Below are 25,211 nucleotides of genomic sequence, written 5' to 3' on the forward strand. Positions count from 1 at the left end.
ACGAAAGTCGGAGTTGTTGACAGTGAGGAAAGATGTGGCAGGTTACAGCGGGATATAGATAAGCTGCAGAGCTGGGCAGCAAGGTGGCAAATGGAGTTCAATGTCGCTAAGTGTGAAGTGATTCACTTTGGTAAGAGTAACAAGAAGATGGGGTACTGGGCTAATGGTCAGATACTTGGTAGTGTGGATGAGCAGAGGGATCTTGGTGTCCATGTACACAGATCTCTGAAAGTTGCCACCCAGGTAAATAGTGCTGTGAAGAAGGCATATGGTGTACTGGCTTTTATTGGTAGAGGAATTGAGTTCCGGAGTCCTGAGGTCATGTTGCAGTTGTATAAGACTCTGGTGCGGCCACATCTGGAGTATTGTGTGCAGTTTTGGTCGCCATACTATAGGAAGGATGTGGAGGCACTGGAACGGGTGCAGAGGAGGTTTACCAGGATGTTGCCTGGTATGGTAGGAAGATCGTATGAGGAAAGGCTGAGGCACTTGGGGCTGTTTTCATTGGAGAAAAGAAGGCTTAGGTGTGACTTGATAGAGGTGTACAAGATGATTAGGGGTTTAGATAGGGTTGACCATAAGAACCTTTTTCCACGTATGGAGTCAGCTATTACGAGGGGGCATAGCTTTAAATTAAGGGGTGGTAGATATAGGACAGACGTTAGGGGTAGATTCTTTACTCAGCGAGTCGTGAGTTCATGAAATGCCCTGCCAGTAACAGTGGTGGACTCTCCCTCTTTATGGACGTTTAAACGGGCATTGGATAGGCATATGGAGGAAAATGGGCTAGTGTAGGTTAGGTGGGCTTGGATCGGCGCAACATCGAGGGCCGAAGGGCCTGTACTGCGCTGTATTTTTTTATGTTCTATGGAGCTGAAAATGTGTTGCTGGAAAAGCGCAGCAGGGCAGGCAGCATCCAAGGAGCAGGAGAGTCGACGTTCCAGGGCTCATGCCCGAAACGTCGACTCTCCTGCTCCTTGGATGCTGCCTGACCTGCTGCGCTTTTCCAGCAACACATTTTCAGCTCTGATCTCCAGCATCTGCAGTCCTCACTTTCTCCCAGATAAGGATGGAAGCTTCCTTCCCTCAAAGGGCATTAGTGAACCAGATAGTTTTTTTTTCAAACAATTGGCAATGGATTCATGGTCATCATTAGGCTCTAAATTCTAGATATTTATTGAATTCAAATTCCACCTTCTATTGTGGCAAAATTTGAACCTAGGTCCCCAGACCATTATCTGGGTCTCTGGGTTAACAGTCCAGCAATAATACCACTAGGCCATTGCCTCCCTACAGTGCCATTTTTTTCACTGTCACGGAGTCAAAAACCTGAATCGTGCACCATAACAGCATTATGGATCTACCTCCCACGAGTGGACCGCAGTGGTTCAAGAAAGCACTTCACCAACATCTTTACATGAACAGTATGGATAGACAAAGAATTCTGGCCAGCTAGCAAAGCCCCCATTCCCTGAATTAATTTGAAAAAGTACTTAGGTAAAACTAGGTAGTTAAATTCATGTTTACTTCATGTAATCTCAATCAAATGGGAACTTTTCAGCTTATAAACAGAAGTTTATTTGTATTCTGGGAGTTAACATTCTTTAAGCATCAAAGAATTACGGTGTAGTGGGAGTATGACCGTACTAACAATCGAAAACCCCAGGCTAATGCTCTGGAAACATGACTTCAAATCCCAGAGGTGAAATTTGAATTCAATTAAAAATACTGGCATAAAAGTGACCATGTAACATTTGATTATCATTAAAACCTATCGGATTCAAATGTTCTTCACAGAATGAAAACTGCTGTCCTAATCTGGTCAAGCCTATTTGTGACTCCAGACCCATAACAATATGGGTGGCTCTAACTTCCCTCTGAGTAATAAATGTTTGCCTAACCAGAAATGCTTTAAAGGACACTGCAGCAATTTCTGAGGCATCACTAAAACCTATGAACACCAGTACATTTATATAGTGCCTTTAACTTGGGGAAAATGTCCCATGGTGTTTCATATGAATGTGAAGCAAAATTTGGAGGAAGCCAATGTTTAATTCTTTTCAGCCACACAGCACAGAGGAACCCCTGGAACCCCTTAGCTGAAAAGACTGATATGGAATGCACATTATTCAATCTCAGTATTCTAGAGACTGATTTGAGTTACCTCAGAGTGGAACATGCTGTATGGGAAAAAAAAAGTTCAACACCGTGTAATTTTCAGTGAAAATATGTTTTGTATGTATCATTTACAAATGTTACGAAGTACATTTCTGAATGCAAAAGGTAGCAAATACTCAAGACCGAGGCACACAAGGAGGTATTAGGACAGATGACTAAATACCTGGTCTTTTGCACATGCCACTTTACCACTGAAAGTGTTGGTCACCCCCTTGCTTCCATTTCACCTGTCTGCAGCAAGGCTTTTAGAAGGAGACTCAACAACATACAAGCTCAAACACTGATCATCATGGAATTCTCTAGCATGATATCTTAGGAAAAGGAAGGGTACCGATTTTTAGAATCTCTTTCCAATCTGAAGTAACTCTGCAAAACAAAAAGGCCAAGTCTTATAAATAAAACAAATTGCTATAGTGGAGAAAAACAACTAGATTCTAACTAAACTGCTGTAAAATTACATGGTGAAACTAGTAGAAATCCTGAGTCAAGATGGATTCAGTTAAAGAACATTATTAGGGACATAACAAGAGAATAATTAGTCAAATCTGGTTTTGTTCTTCTAATACATTTTGATTTAACAATGCATGTTTGATTTAACAAACATTCGTATTACAAAATATATAAAGGCTACTTTAACACAGTCTTCACAAATATGAACGACATACTGCATGTAGCAATGTTGAACTTGGGTTTGCTTTAACAAACAATTTATAGCCATTTATAGCCACGTGTCTATTTCTTTCTCCCAACATCAGTTTAATTTTTAACAAGTTCTATTTGCATTGTTTGATTTATTTTTTAATGCTAGATATATGATGATTCTGAAATAGGACAACTGAATAACAAAGGAAAAAATCTGTTTCTATGGATTCTAGTCAATTATTAAATTCTTTTTACTTCCTGACTGTTCTCTTTTAAGGTGGCCCTAATACAATTAGTTAAAAGATGATAACTTACAAAGAACAATGAACATCTTTACTTGCCTCATCTATAATTAGATGTCTTACATTTATCACCAAGAGTTACCTATTTAGTTATTACATTGCCATCAAGCAAGTTCATATACTGTTGACATAAAAACAAAATCACTTGTTCAACAATGGGATAGCAGAAAGTCAGGCGACCAAAAAGGACAAGTTGCAAGTGAATACTAAAGGACTAAAACAAAAAGTCAGAAATTAATTCAATGGCCATGAGCATTTTTACATTCCACTATGTTTTTATTCTATGTTCAAATATACATTGACCTTATGCACAAGCTTCAACAGATTGGAATAATTCCTAAATAATCACAATAAGGTGACTAAAGAACTTTCAGCTTCAGTTGGGCACACATTCACTAACTGTAAACAGTCAAAATATGTAAACAAGAAATCACAACAGCAAACAAATATCAACAGACAGGGAGGATTCATTAGTTGCGGCTCAGCCATTATGAAAGTACATACACAAAATTAATGTGACATTTTAAAGTTGGAATTTAATGCTTGCACGATGTTTGACACATTGATAGTTTGGTGTCAGGGGTCCAGGTTGGTTGGTTGGTTGAAGGACAGGGTAATCAACAAGATAGTCATTTCTTTTCACCCAGAACAGAATATATTGAAAAGTACAAAGGTTGACTTCTCCTGACAAAAAGCACTATATACACAAGCATAACTACAATATTATTTAATGCTGTTTCTATCCGTTCCTCCACACCATAATGACATGGAACATGATCATTGTGCAACAGGTCAAAGCAGTCCCATAAGCATATACTACTAGTTTTAATCAATGGGCTTCTTGATCCATTGTATGAAAGAGTATAATCAGAAACTAGAGTAGCATCTAATTCTAAAAGCAAATATTGCAGCAGAGCAAGAAAGTGAAAGAGATTATAATCGTCTAAATGTTTCAAGATATGCAAATATTTTGAGTGCAAATCATTTGATTAAAACAATGAGGACACATAGCTTTAATTTGGCCATGGAATTTTGTACACAACATAAAGAGAATACCATGCAAGTTACAATGGCAATACAATTATTGGAACAGAATTTCCAATATTCAACAACTATATCATCCCAATACCAATTTCATTACATAAAGTAAATGCCAAAGACAAAGGTACAGGGAGAAACTTGTGTTAACATTCAGTTAAATTAACAGTCATGACAATAATGCAAATTATGATCCAAATAGAAAGACAAATCTGGATTCAATGACCATTAAGGTTTAAGAAGGGTTATTTCATTTACAAAATCTTGAAATAGATAATTAATTCAATTAAAATTAAGAAGATTGATCATCAACAATATAGAATTCAAACCAAAAATGGTGTCGAGAGACCTGTAAGAGGAACTGGCAGGGAAATAATGTTATTTTAATCCGCTAAAAATAACATTCAAATATAAATTATAAACAGCTGCTGTATTGGACATGTCAGATTTATATCTGAAGAGTCTTAAACCTGTATGACTCTTAACCAAAGGAGTCCATTAATTTGGTCATTCCAAAAATATGAAACTTAACACAGGGTGCTACAATTTCACAAAAATAACCCAAGGGCCAACAAAAGCCATTAATCATGAGAGATCTATTCAACTGATGCATAAAACTGCTCCATTTTTTTGTAGATGCAGCCGAGTTAATCATTTTAGAAATCAAAGGCGTACCATTTACGGAACCTTGAATTGGATATGCTATGTTCAACATGTTCAAGAGCCCAATGCGTGCAATAATAAAAAAAAATCAGTATGAAGATTTCAACTTGATATTTTCTTGGAAACCTGGAGATACAAAGATAGCTTTGGGCTAATACCAACACCAAGAGGAATAGCTTTTCATTGATGGTATTCAGCTCACCTGCACAATGTAAGGGGGCGGGGTAACTAGTTTGCTGCAACCGGTATGATTGTCTTGTAAAATTCCATAACTGAACCAGATAACAGTTAATTTTTATATTTTTAGGCATCCAAGAATTACCAAGATCTCAATCAGCCACCACAAATGGATTAAAACTTTATCCAAATCAACAGAATGTTCCACTTTCTCCCCTCTGTACTCCAAATGCTCCCTTTAAACCGAGGTGATATGAAGTTGAAACCTTAATGACAGGACAAAAGTGGTTGCGGCCAGAATTAAAAATCTGTCACTTGGGTTGTGGGGAAGATATGGGAAGTTTGTTCAGTCAAGTAACTGAGATGCCGATCTAAAGTGTACAGTTCAAATTGATTAATATTTCCAACTGAACCAGAGGGGAGGAAAAAAAACATAAATAAGTGAAACTGCACAGCAACCAGAACAATTCTCCTCCTGATACAATGTTGCTGAAGTGATTTAGGGGTCATTTTAGACTTTCTTTACATTGCAAGATGATTAACTCTGGTTGCTAAAGGTGGCATCACGAACACAGTTTCAGAAAAGCCTTCCTCTGAAGTTTAGCAACAAGTGAAGTCACTTTGTCATCAAATTAATACATTTCCATACATTGTAGTGCTTTACACACCGAACCTTCACCCTGATAGTGGCCACAGATGGTCATGCCTCCTACAATGAATCATAAGTTACACATCATAGTGTTTTTAATATTTGGTGGTCAAGAATACATTCGAAATGCTGTATTCTAATGCCCACCTATCTTTTCCCTGAAGTACATCTTGCCCTTCACTTCCCACAAAGTTAAATAAATAAATCTGTAGCTAGTTACAAGTCTTATCCCACATTGTATAGAATTACTAGGAGGTATAATACTGCAATACTGTCAGATTAGTCCCAGCCTTTCCAAGACACAAAGTGAACAGCTTATCTATATGAATGTGTTTACCAAAGTACAATTACACTGCAAGAAATCATTACGTGAACATTGAGTGGGACAAATTCAGTTCAATGCAATAGTCACACTTCATAACTGCATTGATTCACACAAGGAAAACATTTGGTTTCAGTGCATGCAGAAAAGTAACAACAACATCAGCTACAACATTGCATTAGGATACAAAGGGCATAAATTACATGATCTAAATGCACATCACAAACCATACATTTACAAACCACAAGCAGACAGATCTTGAAACGTAATACACCGTCGGTTCTACTCTTCAAACTTTCCTTCAAGTATGCTTTCAAAGGAGAAGGGAACAAATTTGTAACCAGAACCAGAGTAGAATTTAGTTTGGAACTCAACCCTGTGAAATCAAAAACATATTGGTTAATTATCCACAGATAATAGTATTATGGCTGAAAAAAAATCAATTTATAATCACAATTAGCCACACAGCACTGCTTTACCAATATACTGTGCTGGGTTAGAGTGGTGTTGGAAAAGCACAGGTCAGGCAGCATCGGATGCTGCCTGACCTGCACTGCTTTTCCAGCACTACTCTAACCAAGACTCTGGTTCCAGCTTCTGCAGTCCTCACATTTGCCCAATATGCTGTGCTGTCCATGTAGCACAACATAGACCATGACTTCAAATACAACAGTGACTGTAGTTGTTCTGTGGGAGATCCAATATGCAAATTTAAAAGAACAATCTCAAATTCCAGCTGATACCTCAGTTGAAACAGCAGTGGAGTATCAGGTGAGTAAGGTAAACTATTAGACACAACGTAATTTAGAGGTAACGGAACATCAGAGCTGTTGTACAATTACCCACACAATTACCCTTAATTTGAGTGAGAGAGTGTGTGGGTGTCCGTGTGTCCGTGGTGGGGATTGAGAGTGTGTCAAAGCGTGAGAGTGAGTGAATGTGTGTAGTGAGTGCAGAGTGTCTGTAAGGGGGTGCATGTGAGAGTGTGGGAGTGTGTGTGTCTATAAGGGTGTGTGGGGGTGTCTGTGTGCGCGTCAGTGTGTGTGTGTGCCCGTGTGTGTGTGTGTAGGAATATCTTAGCTATCTGATGATTGCTAAGTTCGGTACCCATAGGGAGGGCCTCAACCAGGACCTTGGGTTCATGTCACATTACAGGTGATCACCATTGCACCACACACACACACACACACACACACACACACACACACACACACACACAGACACAGACGCACCCTCACAGAACTCTGCACTCACTACACACATTTTCTCACACTCACAACCCCCATCCCAGACAGACACACACACACAGACACAAAGACCCACATGTACACATATATTTTGTGGGGTGAATTTGTACTTGCAGAGTTACATTGCACTTTTCTCAAAAACTGCATACATTCATGTAGAACTCTGAGCTCAAAAACTGCATGAAGTTATGTAAAACTCTTATCTCACTTTTTGGATTAAAATCAACCTAAACAGCAGGTCATAGACAGAGAACACAGGGGGCTAACACCTTCAACATACTGTCTAGCTATCACCATTGTTAACAGCTACCCCCAGAATGCAACTTAAAAAAAAGGGTTTTGTGATTTACACAAGAAAGAAGTGAAACTATCACTGTATTCTAACAGATGAAAGGCTTAACAGACAATCAACTGTATCATTGCAGTTACATCACACTGCAAATTTTTGCTATAAATTCTGTGTTACGATTGAGCCCTCCACAATCACCTGATGAAGGAGTGTCGCTCCAAAACCTAGTGTGCTTCCAATTAAACCTATTGGATTATAACCTGGTGTTGAGTGATTTTTAACTTTGTATACCCCAGTTCAAGACCGGCATCTCCAAATCATGATATCATCTAGTTTTCAACTTCTGCAAACAGTTTCGATCGAGGTCAAATGGCTACAGGAATTTCATGCTTATACTTATTCAAAAAGTATGATACAATATTGTATACAAGGAAGAGAAAATCTCATACATATTGGGGAGTTGTGTGTTATTTTAGCAAAAAACAAATCTGTTTACAGACAAATTTATTCTTTTATAGATGTTGCATTTCTCTGGAAAGACATGAAGCATTCCAAGACACTCTGGATTATTGGAAGCTTTATGGATATCCAGTTGGTCCAATAACATACCCATCTTTTCTAAAAGCTACATATGATGAAATCTGCTCACCAGCCAAAACATGTGCACAGCACTGTACGGGCCATGAATCAAGTGTGCTGCCAAGATAGGTCAATTCCTACTAACTGTCCACAATGTTCAATCATACTCTTCTCAATAGGATAGTTTTGATGCAAAACACATTTAGTACTTTAACTAGTACACTTAGCTCTAGAATGTTTGCTCTCACTAGAAAGTAAGTGTACATTAAAATTATTCTGAAATGCTACCTACTCAAAAAGTGAATTTATAAAGCATCTTAGTACATCCAATGAATTAATGTTTTTTTCTTAAAAAGGGCAAATAGTAAGTAGACAAAAATAATAGTTAGCGAGTTTTGAGAAGATTTGTCGCTCAGGTTAAGGCTCTGGATGTAGGTTTGCTCATTGAGGTGGAAGCTTCATTTTTCGATGTTTTGTCACCATACTAGGTAACATCAGTGAGCCTCCGACTTCATCCTTAGACTCACTGATGATGTTAACTAGTATGGGGTCGAAACATCTGAAAATGAACTTTCCAGCTACATTCAAAAATAATCAATTTGCATATAACCCGTCAGCTTAAAACGTGAGACATTCTATTACATTTAACAATTCAGCACACAGGTACTGAAATGGCAGTCAAGATTTTGTACTTAAGTCCTGAGTTTTCTAGTTAACACTAACCCAATATATCCCCTACATATTGTAGGTATGTAAGCCTATTAAAAAAGGAAGCAAGATCATAACAGAAAAGGAATTGATAGCCTTGCTAAATGAATACCCTCAGTTATTAAGAATGACGCATGAAAACAAAATCAGTGGTAGAACAGGCGCTAGGTCAAAGGGAGAAACTTATATTAAGTCTTCCAAGAAAGAAAATAAATGGTGTCAGAAAAGAGTGCTACTGGGATAGACAAATCTCTGGGATATAATGGTTTCTATCCACCTGACTGAAACAAACAGGAGAGAATATACTTTAAATGGATCATGGCTATTCCAACTACCAAAATGCAAGGGTGCAGCAAAAATAAATCATTTTGAAATGTTTACTGAAATTTTACGAACTCTACCAACATATCTTATGACTACTCAGCATTGTTCAGTGCAAAAGGTCACCAGTTAAAAGCTCACTGTAATAAGGCAAAAAATTAACAGAAAATGAAAAGTTAAGTTATGCTGTACCTTTAGTTAACTATAGAAATCACAGTACAGAAAATAAACAAATTAATCTGGAGTCTTCTATTTCACATATGAAAAATGCAATGGTCAGCTGATGTGGCCTCAGTTGTATCATTAATCCACAAGGTCAGTGTTCAATTTGGAAGCCAGAGAATTGGGAGTATAGTCTGTTCCAAAATGCTGAAGCAAATAGGGGGCAACAGTAAAATAGCCCAGTAGACAGAACTGAGAAAATTAATGAAACAATATATCAGACTAAAATAAGTTAACATTTAAATGCAATGGGAACACTACAATGGTATCTGACATTTCAGATTTTTAAAAACATTTAGTCACTGAATGTTTCTTTGATCATGAGGACAGGCATAATTCGAAAGGTCAGCACAGTGGCTCAGTGGTTAATTCTGCTGCCTCACAACGTCAAGGGACCTGGGTTCAATTTTAACCTCGAGCAACTGTCTGTTTGGAGTTTGCACGTTCTCCCTGTGTCTGTTTGAGTTTCCGCTGGGTGTGCCAGTTTCTTCCCACAGTCCAAAGGTGTACAGGTGGATTGGCCATGCTGAATTGCCCCATAGTGTTCAAGAATGTAGGATAGGTGCCGTGGCCGTTGTTGTCACACGGGGGTGGGGAAGTTGAATAGGTTTGGGTCTCTCTCTTCGGAGAGTCAGTGTGGACTTGTTGGAGTGAATGGCCTGTTTCCATACTGTAGGGATTCTAATCCTAATATAGATCATGCCACGGATCAGTTTAAAAGGGTGATTCGCTATCATTCTTAACGTTCTTGTAATATTTTTGTTGCTTGCTACCAATGGATACTGTCAATCATTAGTTTCGGAGAGAATTAGCACAGATTGTAACTGCTTCAACTAGATTGAACTGAGGCGTCGAAGCAGCAAACAAAACGTATGAGAAAAGCTAAACATACTTCACGGAATGAGTTACCTGAATAATCACCGGTGACATTAAAGACAATTACAGAATACTTCCAAAAGTAATAATGCAACTAAAATGCTCTATCCACAAGATTATCTAGGCTTCGAAAATGTGCCTAGGATATACTCGACTCAGGTTATAGTCTAAAATAACTGAGCTCAACTATCGCTTCCAACATTACATTTGTTGTTGAAAGGTTTAAAATACAAACACTATTTTAAAGCTTGGCAAATCACACTGGAAGTCTAGTCTCTATTTTGTAACCTTCGTTTTGCAATTAGATACTGATAAAGGAACACATTTTTGCCAAGCTCAGTGGCATTACTGGGATTTAAGTGCTTCTTACCAAGACTATGACATCATATTACACTAATTAAATCTAACTATCCGGCTTCGTTTATATTGCTCCCATTTCAAACTAGTTTATTTACTGCTTTAAAATGTATTGGCACTGCTTATTTTAAATAGTTAGCTGTCAACACTTTCTGCAGCATGCAACTCCTGAAAGGGTAACAAAATATTTTGTTCCAGTTCTTCATCATTCCTGATGAAGGGCTTATGCTCGAAACGTCGAATTCTCTATTCCTGAGATGCTGCCTAACCTGCTGTGCTTTGACCAGCAACACTTTTGCACCAGTTAAGTTAGGAAAGCATTCAAAATGGTCTGGAGTTTGCAATAGCAATGATGATCAACAGTCCATATAGAGAGGGAACTTGAGGAAAACCGTTTTCACTCAGTGTGTTAAGATTCTGGAATATACTGCTCGAGAGGGTAGTTGAGGCTGGTAAGCTCATAACCTTTCAAAAAGGTACCAGGTTGAGCATTTGAAGCATCATGATATTCAAAGCTATGGACCTATGCTGGGAAGTGGGACTAGTGTAGATTTAGTTTATTTTTGGCAGTGCAGAGATGATGGACTGAAACGCCTCTTCTGTACTGTATAATTTTATGAGAAGGAAGAGTCAATTTCAGGAGTCCAAGCATTGGTAGTTCAAGAGATCCAGAAGTTGCTGTCTGAGAGAGCGATTTCTCACTTCCCCTGGGATGCATTGTCAAATTTCCCCAAATCCGCAAACAAACAAATCACTGAACTAACTGAAATTATATGTGGATAGCTTTGCTCAGAAAACTGTTGAAATAACTGTACTGTTTGACCTGGTTTTGACTGTATTAACACACAAGTTCCTCAGAAAGAACAGCCTCATTGGCTTTGTAAAATTAGGTTTTCTATTGAAGAAATTTACAATTCTGCACTTTGAAAAACATTCAGTCCAAAATAATAAGCATTGTTTGACAAAACTTCAACCTCATCTTCACTTGTAATTTAGAATTACAGCTCTGAAATTTCATTAAGCAAAAAATTCAGTTCATTTTGCATCATGGCTTTCCATCAGAGAGAATATTTCAACGTGATTGGCTATTTAACTTGCCTGAATACAAAATTGCTGCTGATTGGGTGTGGGTACCTCAGACTGGCACCAGATTAAGTGTACATCAAAACCTCTGTGTCTCACAATCATTAGAACATAACTGCGCAGTACAGGCCCTTCAGCCATTGATGTTGCGCCGACCTGTGAAAATAATCTGATGCCCATCTAACCTACACCATTCCATTATTATCCATATGTATGTCCAATACCCATTAAATGCCCTTAATGTCAGCAAATCTAAAACTGTTGCAGGCAAGCCATTCCATGCCCCTAACACTGAGTGAAGAAACTACCCCTAATCAATCCTAAATCTATCACCCCTCAATTTAAAGCTATGTCCCCTCACATTTGCCTTCATCATCTGAGGATAAAGCCTTTCACTGTCCACTCTATCTAATCCTCTGATTAACTTAAACATCTCAATTAAGTCATCTCACAACCTCCTTCTCTCCAACAAAAACGGTTACCTCAGCTTTTCCTCATAAGACCTTCCTTTCATGCCAGGCAACATCCTAGTACATTTCCTCTGGACCCTTTCCAAAGCTTTCACATGCTTCCTTTCATGCAGTCACCAGAACTGTACACAATACTCCAAATGCGGTCGCACCAGAGTTTTGTACAGCTGCTGCATGACCTCATGACTCCGAAATTCAATCCCTCTACTAATAAAAGCTAACACACCTTATGCCTTCTTAACAACCCTATCAAGCTGGGTGGCAACTTTCAGGGATTTATATACGAGGATATCAATGTCTCTCTGTTCATCTACACTGCTAAGAATTTTACTGCTTTCTGTTACTTCTTCCGAAGTAAAATACCTCACGTTTCCCATTAAACTCCATCTGCCACTTCTCAGCCCAGCTCTACATCTTACCTCTGTGACCCACAACATCCTTCGGCACTATCTACAACTCTGCCTACCTTAGCGTCATCCGCAAATTTACTAACCCATCCTTCTACGTCCACATCCATATCATTCATAAAAATGACAAAAAGCAGTGGCCCCAAAACAGATCCTTGCGGCACACTACTGGTAACTGAGCTCCAGGAAGAATATATCCCATCAGCCAACACCCCCTGTCTTCTTTCAGCTAGTCAATTTCTAATCCAAACCATTAAATCACCTTCAACCCTGAATCTCCATATTCTATGCAATAGCCTGCACCATGCATGGAACCTTATCAAATGCCTGACTGATTCTTAGAACATCTGGTGCTGGAGCCTCCCAGGGAGAAGGCAACTCTGGATCTGGTATTGTGCAACGAACCAGAATTGATCAGGGACCTCGAAGTGAAGGAGCCATTGGGAAGTAGTGACCATAATACAATAAGCTTCAATCTGCAATTTGAGAGGGAGGGAGTACAATCGGAAGTGACAATATTTCTGTTGAATAAAGGGAACTATGGAGCTATGAGGGAGGAGCTGGCCAACGTTTATTGGTGCAATACCTTAGCAGGGATGACAGTGGAGGAACAATAGCAGATATTTCTGTGTGTAATGCAGAAGATGCAGGATCAGTTCATTCCAAAAAGGAAGAAAGATCCTAGGAGGAGGCATGGATGGCCATGGCTGACTAGCAAAGTTAAGAAACATATAAAGTTAAAAGAGGAAAAAGTATAACAGCAAAGATAAGTGGGAAAACGGAGGACTGGGAAGCTTTTAAAGAACAACAGAGGATTACTAAGGAGGAAATACGCAGAGGAAAAATGAGGTATGAAGGTAAACTAGCCAAAAATATAAAGGAGGATAGTAAAAGCTTTTTTAGGTATGTGAAAGGCAAAAAAATGGTTAAGACTAAATTTGGGCCCTTGAAGACAGAAACAGGGGAATATATTACAGGGAACAAAGAAATGGCAGAAGAATTGAATTGGTACTTCAGATCTGTGTTCACTGGGGACAACACAAGCAATCTCCCTGAGGTAACAGTGGCTGAAGGACCTGAAATTAAGGAAATTCATATTTGCCAGGAATTGGTGTTGGAGAGACTGTTAGATCTGAAGGTTGATAAGTCCCCGGGACCTGATGGTCTACATCCCAGGGTACTGAAGGAGGTGGCTCGAGAAATCGTGGATGTGTTGGTGATTATTTTCCAGAGTTCGATAGATTTGGGATCAGTTCCTGCAGATTGGAGGGTGGCTAATGTTGTACCACTTTTTAAGAAAGGTGGGAGAGAGAAAGCAAGAAATTATAGACCAGTTAGTCTGACCTCAGTGGTGGGAAAGATGCTGGAGTCTATTATAAAGGATGAAATTACGACACATCTGGATAGTAGTAACAGGATAGGTCAGAGTCAGTATGGATTTATGAAGTGGAAATCATGCTTGACTAATGTTCTGGAATTTTTTGAGGATGTAACTCTGAAGATGAACGAGGGAGATCCAGAAGATGTAGTGTACCTGGACATTCAGACAGCCTTTGATAAAGTCCCACATAGGAGGTTAGTGAGCAAAATTAAGGCGCATGGTATTGGGGGCAAAGTACTAATTTGGATTGAAAGTTGGTTGGCTGATAGGAAACAAAGTAGTGATAAATGGCTCAATTTGGAATGGCAGGCAGTGACTAGTGGGGTACCGCAGGGATCAGTGCTGGGACCGCAGTTTTTTACAACATATATTTATGATATAGAAGATGGTATTAGTAATAACATTAGCAAATTTGCAGATAATACTAAGCTGGGTGGCAGGGTGACCTGGACAGGTTAGGTGAGTGGTCAGATGCAGTTTAATGTGGATAAATGTATGGTTATCCACTTTGGCGGCAAGAACAGGAAGGCAGATTACTACCTAAATGGAATCAATTTAGGTAAAGGGGCAGTACAAAGAGATCTGGGTGTTCTTGTACACCAGTCAATGAAGGTAAGCATGCAGGTACAGCAGGTAGTCTAGAAGGCTAACAGCATGCTGGCCTTCATAACAAGAGGGATTGAGTATAGAAGCAAAGAGGGTCTTCTGCAGCTGTACAGGCCCCTGGTGAGACCACACCTGGAGTATTGTGTGCAGATTTGGTCTCCAAATTTGAGGAAAGACATTCTGGCTATTGAGGGAGTGCAGCGTAGGTGCACGAGGTCAATTCCTGGAATGGCGGGACTACTTTACGCTGAAAGACTTGAACGACTGGGCTTGTATACCCTTAAGTTTAGAAGACTGAGAGGGGATCTGATCAAGACATAAGATTATTAAAGGATTGGACACTCTGGAGGCAGGAAACATGTTTCTGCTTATAGGAGGGTGCCGAACGAGAGGACACAGCTTAAAAATACAGGGTAGACCATTTAGGACAGATGAGGAGAAACGTCTTCACCCAGAGAGTGGTGGCTGTGTGGAATGCTCTGCCCCTATGGGCAGTGGAGGCCCAGTCTCTGGATTCATTTAAGAGTTGGACAGAGCTCTCAAGGATAGTGGAATCAAAGGTTATGGAGATAAAGCAGGAACAGGATATTGATCAAGGATGATCAGCCATGATCATATTGAATGGCGGTGCAGGCTCGAAGGGCAGAATGGCCTACTCCTGCACCTATTCTCTATTGAAGTTCATATACAACACATCAACTTTCATCCACCTGTTTGGTCACCTTCTCAAAGAACTCAATAAAGTTAGTGAGTTACCCTTCACAAAACCATGTTGACTATCCCTAATCAAATTATTCCTTTCCAGATGATAATAAATCCTCTCTTATAACCTTTTCAGCACCTTACCCACAACTGAAGTAAGGCTCACTGGCCTATTAATTACCAGGGTTGTCCCAACTCCCCTTCTTAAACAAGGGAAGAACATTTGTTATCCACCCAGTCCTCTGGCACAATTTCTATCGACAATGATGACAAAGATCTAAGCTAAATGCTTTGACAAAGGGTTAGTCAGACTCGAAACGTCAGCTCTTTTCTCTCCTTACAGATGCTGCCAGACCTGCTGAGATTTTCCAGCATTTTCTCTTTTGGTTTCAGATTCCAACATCCGCAGTAATTTGCTTTTATGCTCTGAAATCACCTCCCTGGCTCCCCAGAGAATCAGAGGATAAATCCCATGCTGCTCCGGGGTCATATCTATTTTCATTTCTTCCAAATTTGCTAAAACCTCCTGGTCAACCTCAATCCCAGCTAATTTTGTCGCCTGTATCTCTGTATTCTCACTGACATTGCCCTTTTCCAAAGTGAATACTGACGAAAAGTATTCATCAGCGCTTCACTTATGTCCTCAGATTCCACACACAACTTTCCGCTATTTTCGATTGGCCCTATTCTTATTTTAGTCATTCTTTTATTCCTGATATACCTCTAGAAGGCCTTAGGGTTTTCCTTGATCTTATCTGCCAACAGCTTCTCATGTCCCCTCCTGGCTCTTATTAGCCCTCTTTAGATCTTTTCTGGTTAACTTATAACTCTTAAGCCCCCTATCTGAGCCTTCACACCTCATCCTCACATAAGCCCCCTTCTTCCTTTTGACAAGAGCTTCAACTTCTTTCGTAAAGCATGGCTCCCTCTCTCAACAACTACCTCCCTGTCTGATAGGTATATACTTATCAAGAACCCGCAGTAGTGTTCCTTGAATGAGATCCAAATTTCAAGTGTGTCCACCTCCTGCAGTTTCCTTCTCCATTTTAAATCTTGCCTAATTGCATCATAATTGCTTTACTCCCTCTTTCCGTGCGGTATAACCTATCCCTGCACATTGCTATAGCAAACTTAACCAAATTATGGTCACTATCGTCAAAGTGCTCATCTACCTCCAAATCTAACAGTTGGCTGGGTTCATTCCCCAGTACCAAATCCAATATGGGATCGCCCCTTATTGGCCTGTCAATATACTGTAGAAAGCCCTCCTGCTAACTCCGAAAAACCTGCACACATTGAACAAAAAAAAAAATCCATCTAAACTACTTGATGTATTCCCAGTCAATATTGGAGAAGTTAAAGTCCCCCACAACAACTATCCTGTTACTCTTGCTCCTATCAAGAATCATCTTTGCTATCCTTTCCGCTACATCCCTGGAACAATTTGGAGGTCGATACAAGACTGTCAATGGGGTGACCTCTCCTTTCCTGTTTCTAACTTCAGCCCAAACTACCTCAGTGGATGAGTCCTCAAATGTTCTTTCAGCTGCGGTCATACTACCCTTGATCAACAATGCCATCCCCCACCCCTCTTTTCAACCATCATATCTATTCTTTCCGAAATATCTAAATCCCGGAAACTGCAACAACCATTCCCGTCCCTTCTCTTGCCATGTCTCTGAAATGGCCACAACACTGAATTCCGAAGTACCAACTCATGCTGCAATTTCACACACCTTATTCCACATGATCCTGGCATTGAAGTACACGCGTTTCAAACCAATATCCTGGTTGCTAGTCCCCTCACGTGACTTTGTAAACCTATCCATGACCTCACTACCCTTAACCTCCTGTACACTGGAACTACAATTCAGGTTTCCAAACCCTTGCTACATTAGTTTAAACATTAGATCTTTGAGGACAACTTTCTCAGAGCTCAGCAACAACATATGCTGTTGTTTCACTGCTGAATAATATCTGGGTCACTATTCCAAGATAAAACATTGGAACTTCAAAAGTTTCAAGGTCATCTTAAAGATCTCTTTCCAATATTGGTGTTCCTTTTTAGACAATTCACAAAAGCTTCTCTAAACTGGATTACCACCACTGTACACATAGTATATCTCAGTATTCACACTTCAATCTATCAGTTAAAAACAGGATATCACAAGAATGAAAAATATCTTGAAACTGCGCTCAACTTGCCAGGTTTAGCTTTGTCTGAGAAAGTAAAAGGCATAGCTGGGAACTATTAACAGTGATTAATCTAAAATCACCTTTGCTCCATATGGAAGGAAGAATGGAGAACACTCCCAATGGGTTTTGTTGGTGATGGGGGATAGCTCAGGGGTAAAGACCTGGTAATGTTCTCTTCCAAGGTTGGAACCCTGCCATGGCAGATGGTGAATACGAATTCAATTAATATTTGGAATTAAGAATTCAATGGTGACCATGAAACCATTATCAGTAAAACCTCATGCTGTTCATTCATTGATGCTCTTTTGGGAAGCAAATTGCTATCCTTAGCTGGTCTGGCCTACATGAGACTCCAGACCCACAACAACGTGGCTGACTCTTAACTGTCCTCTGGGCAATTAAGGGTGGTCAATAAATGCTACCCAGGACAGCGATGCCCACATGTCATGAATAAATAAAAAAGAAAACTAAACACAAATTTGGATTACTTTAATCTGTGTTTTCAAAGCTAGACCAATTTGTAATATTGCCATCAGTATGTTATAGGAAAGATCCGCTAAATAAAATTACAAATGGTAGCATTCCTGCCTGATGACATCTGTTTCATATTTCAGGACTTCAGCACAAAAATAAAGGGACACCTCAGTGCAGTCCTTCTATCAGAGGAGCTTCTTTCAGAAGCAACGTTAACCAGGAACCCTGTCTATCCTTCCACATCAATATAAAGGACCTGACACTATTTTGAAGAGGAGAAAGGGCACTAAACCTGGGCTAGTAATTATCCTTAAATCCACAATCAAAGCAGTCCATACTTCCTCTAATGCATTCAATCCACCCCCAATCCTTCCTTATCTACTAATTTACAGCATAATCCTCCCATTTCCTCTTTTCTAATCTGCTTACCTAACTTCCCTCAAATGCATCCGGACTATTTCTTATGATAGAGAATTCAATGTTCTCACCGGTTAAAGAAGTTTCCTTTGAATTCTCTATTTGACTTCCTAGTAACTAACTTATTTCAGTCCCCTTAAGCTCTGCTCTTCTCTACAATTAAATTTTTTCTAGTGGGTCACTCCTCAGTTGCCTTTTTGCAGGGGAAAAAAACCTCCAGTCTTGCCTAATAGGTATAGCACTTAATTCAATGTTTTAATATTCCATTTGTATTTCATGTGAAATTTAACACCTCAAATTAAACCGAATAGCCACACCCTAAAGGTTTGAAGCACAAAATGACAAGTTTGGGAAAGGAAAAAAAATCTGCAAACACTGCAAGATTCTTTTCCCCATCACACATCAAGTAGGTACTTGCAGAACTGAATTTTAAAAAGTGCTAGGAAGTTCAAAGTTGCAGTTCAGTTCCCAGGAAGAACTAGAGCAATTTTTTAAAAATTATTTAAGAAATATAATTTAATCTTGGAAAAATAATCCAAAAGTATTAATTTTACCATCCATTCCTTGTAAGGGAGACTAGTCAATAAAGCAGCTTCAGCAAATAGAGCTGTTTGTGAAAGTTTCTGCCACTGTAATTCTATCATTGCAGTATATAATTAAAACTGTAAAGTGAAAGGCTGCTTTAAATTTTCCCCATCTGGCTGTAATAATGAAGTTGGTAATGGTGGAACAAGGCAGGCTGGCCTGACAGAGCTCATTATCAGCTGCAGGCTGCATGTGAAGAAAACAGTTTAATTGATCTTATTTTGTAGGCCCCTAAATTCTGAAAAATTTGTTTGCCTCAGACCCAAGTATAAGGACTATCAAGGCATTAAGTGCAAAATTGTAAGAAATACAAAACCAGAAGAAATCTCCATTTTCAAATTCTGTTCTGTACTAAACCATCAGTGTAACAGGTCAGCTGGATCTGGCTACAACATAACCAAGCAGAGAAGAAAATGGTCAGAGCTTCCACTTGTTCTAACAGCCAATAATTTTCCTGCTGGAGATGTTCAGAACTTTATGGCACAAAGGCAATCATTTGAGTCTTTGCATTTGCTTTACAAGAGCAAACAACTTAATCCAATAACTGATTTAAAAAAGTTACTTATTCAAATATATGCTAAGTTAATATTTTAAAAATAATTATGTACTCTGTATTCATCATTATAAAAATGACTGATTCGTACAACATAGTCGCCTCCTCTTATGCCTGATCTGTGAACATCTAGTGGTATAAGGCTCAACCCTGACAGTCCCATGGATCAATCCTTCAGCTGATACTAAGGTCCCACTGAAAAGAGTCACATACACGATGTATCCTGACAGGGGCAGTCCCACAGATCTGAACGTCATCATGATTCAAATGAGAAGAAACATAGGAGGTTGGGAGCAAACATAAGATGAAATTATCAATGATAAAAGGAGGTTATTTGACTCAAAAGCCTGATCCACCATTCAACATGACCATTTTAAAGCCTATCACTATAATGAGAAGGTTAGACCAAGGGCAGCCAATGGGTGTTAATTATCTGGATTTCCAAAAGGTTTTTTTTAATAAGGTGCCGCACAGGAGGGTCCTGAATAAGGTAAAGCCCCATGGTGTTAGAGGCACGGTACGAGCATGGATAGAAAATTGGCTGTCTGGTAGAAGACAAAGAGTGGGGATAAAAGGGTCCCACTGGAAGCCAGTGACTAGTGGTGTTCTGCAAAGCTCAGTGTTGGCACCACAACTTTTCACTTTATATATCAATGATCTGGATGAAGGAACTGAGGTCATTCTGGTTAAGTTTGCAGATGATACAAAAATAGGTAGAGGGGCAGGTCATTCTGAGGAGGCAGGGAGACTGCAGAAAGATTTAGACAGATTAAGAGAGTGGGCTAAGAAGTGACAGATGAAACAACACTGGAAAGTGTCAGGTAGAAAGAATAGAGGCATGAACTATTTTCTAAATGGGGAGAAAATTCAGAAATCTGAAGCAAAAAACGACTTGAGATTCCTAGTCCGGGATTGTTAACTGAAGGTTGAGTCCGTAATTAGGAAAGCAAATACAATGCTGTCATTCATTGTGAAAGGACTAGGATATAAAAGCAGGGATGTACTTCTGATGTTCTATAAGGCTCTAGATAGACTACATTTAGAACACTGAGTAATTTAGGCCCCACACTTCAGGAAGGATGCATTGGTCCTGGAGAAGATCCAGAGGAGGTTCACAAGAATGATCCCAGGATGAAAGCCTCAACATATGAGGAACATTTGAGAACTCGAGGATATACTCGATAGAATTTAGAAGGATGAGGGAGGGGATCTCATTGAAACTTACAGAATACTGGACAGAGTGGACATTGGGAAGATGTTTCCATTGGCAGGACAGATAAGGACCCAAGGGCATAGCCTTAGAGTAAGGGAAGACCCTTTAGAACAGAGATTAGGAGAAACATCTTTAGCCAGAGAGAGTGGTGAATCTGTGGAGTTCATTGCCACAAAGGGCTGTAGAGGCCAGGCCATGAGTATATTTAAGACAGAGATAAATAGGTTATTGATTGCCAAGAGGATTAAAGGTTACAGGAAGAAAGGTTTTCCGCCCCATTTGCATACTATCAGCCATGATTAAATGGCAGAGCAGACTCAATGGGCTGAATGGCCTAATTTCCACTCCTTTGGTCTTATAATTCTCAACTCACTTGTCAATAGAATTGAAAATTCATTTAACTCAGCCCCGAATATACTTGATGACCAAGTGTCCATGGCTCTCTGGAAAAGAGAATTCCAGGGAGTAAACAACTCAGAAGAAATTCCTTCTCATCGTCATCATAAAAGGGAGACTTTTCCCCATTGTTCTAGATTTACCCAGAGGGGGAAACATACTCAGCATCTATCCTATCAATCTACACAATTCTGCATGTTTCTATAAGATCACTTAGCATTTTATGAATTATACCACGTATAGACCCATTTGCTGAGCCTATCCTCATAAGAGGGTCTGTTCATCCTTTGAATCAGCCAAGTCTCAAAATTTATACAACTTCCTTAAGGAGTCTAAACAGTCTACACAGTACTCCAGATGCAATCTCAGTAAGGGCGTGTAAGGGCATTCCCCTTACAATAAAGGCCAAAGGCTAACATTTTATTTGCCTTCCATTCAGTTACTGTATCCTGCATGATTTCCCTTTGGACACTAGGACACCTCTATCTCTATGTAACAACGCTAATTGAGGGTTGAGATGGGTTTAACCTATAATATTTAAAAACATGGATTTTCTATGCCTTCTAGAAATCTGTAGCATGCTGAGATTGAACAACATTTAGCATGTTACCTTCATATAAGTACAGCATTCCTATCAACTGTTTAGAGGTCACAAAGATGAATTGAAAATCTAAGTGATTACAGCAGATGCACTTAAAGGAAAACACACAACTAGGATGTGCAAGACAAGAGAAAATATGAAAATATTGTTGTATGAGAGAAGTTGTGAAGAAGCCCAAGTGCAGTACTGTACACTGGTATTGGCAGGTTTGGCCAAGCAGCCTGACTTCATGTGCTATATTTAACCTCAAAAATCAAATGGAAAAAATGATGGAATTTGTTCATCCAATACAGCAATTTAGTACACCTATAGTCATTCTTTTTACAAAGGGATGTCATCCATTGCCCAGTTTTATTTGTACCTAAAATGAGTGCATTGGCTTGGGATGTTAATTTCTACTTTTTGGTAAGTATTCAGTTTCTTTAGCAGCCAACCACAGAACCTCCTATTTAGACTAGCAGAACGAGTTAATGTCCGTACCATCTAACTGACAGATCGTAACAATTTCCAACTTGAAAAGACATCCCTTTGGTCTTTGGTAATACTATCAACAGAGCTCCATCACCATTGACTGGCTTAGCCATCTTAACAAATGTAAATCCCTCAGAGGAAAATCTCTCTCAACATGATGATGCTTCTTGTCATTAGTGCTCACTGCCTTGCACCTGCGTATTGATGTATGATAATTGTGGTGAGTCCCTCTCTCAAAATTTATCTCCACTCGAAAAGAGAAATTATAGGGTTTGTATATGTGGCAAGAGATTTTCTTTTTAGATTTTTGAAATGAGTCAAAGTACATTCATACATTTATAGTTGACTTGTGTGACTTTTTAAGTAAAATTTGATCAAATTTTCCATACAAGAAGAAACATTCTCTTTTCATTTATTCTACCAAAATCTTTTGTAATTTTGAAGACTTCTGTTAGGTCATCTCTCTTATTTCTTTCTAAAAAATTTTCTGCAAGGTTTTTAAAAGAATCAAATACATTATAAAAACAAATCAAAATCTCTGACCAGTCCTGGATTTGGTACTTCAACTATAATCAAAGGCAAGGTTATAATGGGTTTTCAGAAGATTTGTAGCTCAGGTGGTGGTTCTGGATGTAGGTTTGCTCACTGAGCTGGAAGGTTCATTTTCAGATGTTTCGTCACCATATGCTAACATCATCAGTGAGCCTCCGGAAGAAGCACTAGTGGTATAGCCCTCTTTCTATTTGTGTGTTTAGGTTTCCTTGGCTGGGTGACGGCATTTCTGGTTGTTTTTCTCAGGGGTGGTAAATGGGATCCAAGTCAATGTGTTTGTTGATGGAGTACCGTTTGGAATGCCATGCTTCTAGGAATTCTCATGCAAGTCTGTTTGGCTTGTCCTAGAATGAATGTGTTATCCCAGTCAAAGTAGTGTCCTTCCTCATCTGTATGTAAGGAAAGCAGTGACAGTGGGTCATGTGTTTTTGTGGCTAGTTGATGTTCATGTATCCTGGTGGCTAGATTTCTGCCCGTTTGTCTAATGTAGTGTTTGGACACTGACATTGACTTGGATTCCAATTACTACCCCTTGAGAAAAAGAACAGGAAATGACATCAATACAGGAAATGTCACCAACCCAAGGAAACCTAAACAAATAGAAAATGGGCCATACTATCAGTGCTTCATCTGACAAAACGTCTGAAAACGAACCTTCCAGCTCAGTGAGCAAACCTACATCCACAATCTTCTAATATTAGCATGTATTTGAAACTTGCCATTTATATAGGTCTCCACTTATTTTTAGATTTATCTTTTGATAATAGGATCACAGACCCACAAATACCAGCAACTTGCCAGTACATTTAGCTGTGATCCCAGAATAACAGCAGAAACCTGGCTATTTACATTTGGGGAGGCAACAAAACCAAGCAGGACTCAGTCTTCAACATATGTATACAAACTTCCCAAATAGAATTATTCTAAGATTGTCCATTTTGGGTTAATTACATTTCCACAAACAGCCTTTCGCTTTAAAATAAAGTGCACTATATGAATAAAAGCTGCTGTTGTTTAATGCAATGTAATTCCCAGCTATTCTTTTTTCCTTCTCTAGTCGAAGAATGGAAACGAAATGTAATGACTTTTGCTGTCCTGCCCAACTTCTATTAATTCTGCAAAAAAACAGGGTAGAACCACCAAGTTGTCTATACTTGGAGATCGTACCATGCATTACATTTTGTCAATTGTGCTCACAGGTGAAAAACATTTTTTTGTGTTTATAAAAAGGCTTTACTGAATATGACAACTTCCATCAGATGCAGAAAACATTGGGAACTAGGTTCTTACCAGTGCAAACGAAGAGCATGCAGAAATGCAGAAAGACCCTCCATGATGAGAAGAATTGCCACTGTCAGCACAGCAAAAGCAGCAAATATGAAGAAGAGGAGAAAAGATCCACCAAAGTTGTTTATTGACAGTCCAATGTGCATAACCATCGTCCACAACACTTCAGAGAGCTCTGAAACAGGGAACAAACGTTTAAAAATTCATCAATTTAGCAGATATGCCTTCAGTGACATTCATTAGGCTTGCTACAGACAATAGCTACAAAACTATTTGTTTTTAAAAGCAATGTATAAAAATAAAAACTATCTTGTCATTTTTCTCTGTTTCTACTTAAAATCTCCAATTTGAATTTAAAATGCAACTTAAATAATTTACCAGACATGAATAAAGTTCCACTTCACCAGTTAAAACAGAATATTTGATGGGAATGATTATTCTTTGTTTTTCTAAAGTTAAGAAGTCAACCCATCTACTTTTGAACAGAGTTATGAATCTCTCTATATATTTGCCTTTCACACCTAAAACAGATAACATACATCCTCTATCTATGGATTCAGCACATGACAATATTTATACTTGCTTTGCATGAACTGCCATCGGATTAAAATTATGGTTGACTTCCATCCCCTTTAATCTATTCACTGGCACTAATATTCAGGCAGAACAAAATGCTTTCTGCAGAAAATCGTGAAGCCAAACATTATCCCCACTGGGTTCTAACAGATGTCACATTGTCCACTGTGTGTTTTGCAGTTATCCCTTCCTTGGAAAAATACCTCAATTTGAACAGGCAACTGAGTTACAACAAAACTCAATTCTGTCAACATTTCACATTAGTAACAATGCAGAAGGTGATGATATCACTGCTAAGAACTGCTCTGCAAATGGAAATTTCTTTTCTGTTGAAGCCAACTATTGATCACCTTTTAAACCGATTATCTGCCAATTCATCCTCTTTAAAAATAAATAAAAAGGGTCTTAAATACAACTTCGTGATCATTGGCTAATTTCATTAACAAAATTCAGTAACAGCAATATCAATATTTAATCACAACCATGTGTAAACAGCTCAGCTTTTTCATCATTTCCTTCTTACCAAGCTAAAACCAAATTCACTGGGTAGCACATTTGGCACTTCATACATTTGATCCTCAGTTACTTAATTTTGAGGTAAAAGATCTCTAGCTGTTTCTTAAAATGTCAGCCTTGATACCATAATTAACACTTTCACTTCAGTTAGAATG

The 25,211-nt window shown here is 38.9% G+C and overlaps 1 protein-coding gene across 2 annotated transcripts in view; it reads right to left on the minus strand.

Annotated features, from left to right (window-relative positions):
• Window positions 1-3,377: 3,377 nt before the first annotated feature.
• The window catches only part of LOC132830966 (V-type proton ATPase 116 kDa subunit a 1), a 63,317-nt gene continuing 41,483 nt past the window's right edge, over window positions 3,378-25,211 (minus strand). For both annotated transcript variants that reach the window (XM_060848931.1, XM_060848930.1), the window contains exons 20-21: window positions 23,968-24,139; window positions 3,378-6,347 (exon numbers count right to left, since the gene is read on the minus strand). In XM_060848931.1, coding sequence (XP_060704914.1) covers window positions 6,254-6,347; window positions 23,968-24,139 — 266 coding nt within the window. In that variant the 3' untranslated portion in view covers window positions 3,378-6,253. The remainder of the gene's footprint in view (window positions 6,348-23,967; window positions 24,140-25,211) is intronic.

The sequence above is a fragment of the Hemiscyllium ocellatum genome, chromosome 32, assembly GCF_020745735.1.
Source record: "Hemiscyllium ocellatum isolate sHemOce1 chromosome 32, sHemOce1.pat.X.cur, whole genome shotgun sequence".
In the NCBI taxonomy this organism is placed as follows: Eukaryota; Metazoa; Chordata; class Chondrichthyes; order Orectolobiformes; family Hemiscylliidae; genus Hemiscyllium; species Hemiscyllium ocellatum.